General features: G+C 36.3%; 1 protein-coding gene across 1 annotated transcript in view; it reads left to right on the top strand.

Annotated features, from left to right (window-relative positions):
• SCN2A (sodium channel, voltage gated, type II alpha subunit) overlaps positions 1-2,884 on the top strand; it is a 155,294-nt gene that overhangs the window by 93,410 nt on the left and 59,000 nt on the right. Inside the window, exons 13-15 of the mRNA XM_012655821.1 lie at positions 18-150; positions 1,618-1,708; positions 2,709-2,778. Coding sequence (XP_012511275.1) covers positions 18-150; positions 1,618-1,708; positions 2,709-2,778 — 294 coding nt within the window. The remainder of the gene's footprint in view (positions 1-17; positions 151-1,617; positions 1,709-2,708; positions 2,779-2,884) is intronic.

Raw genomic sequence — 2,884 nt, forward strand, 5'->3', positions numbered from 1 at the left:
TGAAATTTTATTTTTAGGGCACCACTACTGAAACAGAAATAAGAAAGAGACGGTCCAGTTCTTATCATGTTTCCATGGATTTGTTGGAAGATCCTACATCAAGGCAAAGAGCAATGAGTATGGCCAGTATTTTGACCAACACTATGGAAGGTATGTCAAAAGTCTTGCACCACAGCTACTTGGTGGTGCTTTAGTAATGATGAGAAAAAAACTTTGGTAAATTCCAACAAAATACTTCCCGACTTGATACTATGTCATCATTGTGTATTTTACTAAGTAAAATTAAAATCCATGTACAATACGTGGATTCTGCTATCTCTCATAGATTTTTACATTTAGCCTTCAGGAAGCTGCTGCAAATTTAAGGTCTATTTGGGATACCTTCATAGATTAAATTCTAAACTGTTCAAACTTGGTGTGTGCTGACATTTGAAAGAATGTAATGATAAATGCTTATCGTGATGACAACGCTAACAAGTTTAGATTGTGTTAACTGCTTGAGACACAGGTTATGAAATCCCAGAATTTAACCAGAAATATAAATGAAAAATGTGAATCAAGATATGATTTGATATTAACCTCATTGAAGCAAAGTGTTTAAAATTTTGTAATCCTAACTTTTGCCTTTCTCTGACCAGATCAGATTATAACAATATATCAGATTTCTCTTTAGTTGCAGCTCCTATCTGAGTAGTTACCATAATGTTTAGAAGTCTGGATCTCATAATGCCAAAATAAAGACTTTGGAGGCAGCTTAATCTGTGATCAATTTCTAGTTCTGCCACATGTTAAATGTGTTAATTTGTGAATTTGAATTTATTTCCTCACCAGTAAAATGTGGATAATGATGTTTAGGCATAAGGTTTTTGTAAGGATTAAATAAAGCATCATAGAAAAAACACCTATGTACTTGATAAACAGGAGACAGTCAATAAATATTATCATTTTTAGTTGTCTTATTGTTGTTATTTTTGTTCATTCACATGTTTTTTCCTTTCCATACTGTAAGGGATTCAAACATGAACTAGCAACTTCAACTACTCGGAAAAAGCTTTCGTGTAACATGTATTCTATCCTCTCCCTTGAGCTCATATTCTGTCCTCTCCCTATGTCTTTACAACCCACTTCTACCCAGGTGTGTGAGTGTGTGTGTGTGTGAGCACATGTGTGTAGATGTATCAAAGGAGAAAGAGAAAAGAAGGAGAAACGAAAGTGAGAGAGAAGCTATACACGTGTCTTTCTTGTAATTACAGTTTCTCTTGAGATTGGGTTGATACCAGGAATAATTCTTTTCCAGTCTGAATGCAAAGATCCCATGATATTAATACCAATACCAAAAGCCTAACAGTCACATCCAGAAAAAACTCACAGTGTAGATGACCGTGTATATCAGAGACTAGTCAGTATTACAAAACCCAATCTTCATAACGTCCTAATGCAGTATCAGAAATCTTTTCACTGATCTCAATGGAATATTAAACTCTAGTACGTTCTCCCCCAACCTCGCCTGCGTTAGCTTGCACCCCCTTTTCCCCCCCAGCTACCAGTAGCTTGCTCCTCCCTGTCCCTCCAGGTAAATCTTTTGAAGATTCTCTGGTCTTCTGCTCCTTGCCATAGCAAAACCACTGAGAGGAAGCTGCCAGTGGTTCTGCTACCGATGTCAGCAGCATGTCTGCTCCCTAAAGCAGGAAGTAGAGAAGGAGACAGGGTAAGTCTAAATCAACAGTCATACTTTGCACTTCTGATAGCATTAAGTTTGAGCTAACATAAGAAATTACTTTAAAAAAACCAAACTGCCACAAGATTGGACTGGTCCACTAATTAAGACATGGAGTTCAAAACGAATGCACCCACATCTCCCTCAGTGGAAATACATCTGTTTCATGGAGTTGCTTAGGATGAAAAGGATGTCCTAGATATAAATATAATTTAGAAAGCAGCAGATGGAGAATGTTTTGGTTTTAATATCTACAGAGCTTTGGACTTTGTATTTTTGTGAGGGACAATGGCTAAATTTTCATTCTATTTTTCATCAGTTATGTAACGAAAAGGTGACTTTTCTTTAATTATATCTAGACACTTTGAAGGTGACATTGGTCAAGGGTGGCTGTTAGCAATATTAGCACATACATGCATACTCCAGCTGACTTTAACATAGTCCTTTTTTTGTTCCTCATGATGTTGGAAAGGTTTCTTGCTTGACATAATCTGTTTATCTGGGGATTCTTTCTTCAGAGTCTGATTGTTGTTTAGTTCACCTTCCTTTCTGATGAATCAGGTTTGTTGATCCTGTTGGCAATTTTTGTTTTCTTTCTTTTTGACTACAGCCAAGTCTCCATTGTCCAGGGTACTGAATAGCCTCATGCTTAATGAAGCAATAGCGGATGAGCAAAAATGAATTGTTTGCTTTTCAAGTTTTTTTTTTTTTAAATGCAAAACCATTTAGAAATGTTTCCAGGACACACCTTTGTGAAGGATGGTGGGAGGGTGAGTTAGAAGGACCTGAGTAATCAAGGTGAGCCAGCAAACGAGACACACTTAGCTGTAAATGATACTCAGTGTGGAAAACCCACACAGGAATAATGGAGAGGTGGCTGTGGTTCTCTCCTGAGTGCTTCGCTTCATTTCAGAGTGTGAGATTCTCTTTTTTTGAATGAATAATTGAATAATTTTATTTTAGAACTTAAATTTGCTCTGGTTTTTCCTAGTGTCAAGACGAGCAACACCTGCTGCATTTCTCCTTTTGAACTTTTCTTTATTTTTTTCTACACAATTTCTGTTTGTTTCTCTTTATCTACTAAATGACAGCTAGCATTAAAAGAAAAAAACGTATTCTGATAGTATACAGATAAAGTGAAATATTGTGATTTCTCTTTTGTTATTT

The sequence above is a fragment of the Propithecus coquereli genome, unplaced genomic scaffold (genome assembly GCF_000956105.1).
Source record: "Propithecus coquereli isolate 6110/MARCELLA unplaced genomic scaffold, Pcoq_1.0 Scaffold49, whole genome shotgun sequence".
Classification (NCBI taxonomy): Eukaryota; Metazoa; Chordata; class Mammalia; order Primates; family Indriidae; genus Propithecus; species Propithecus coquereli.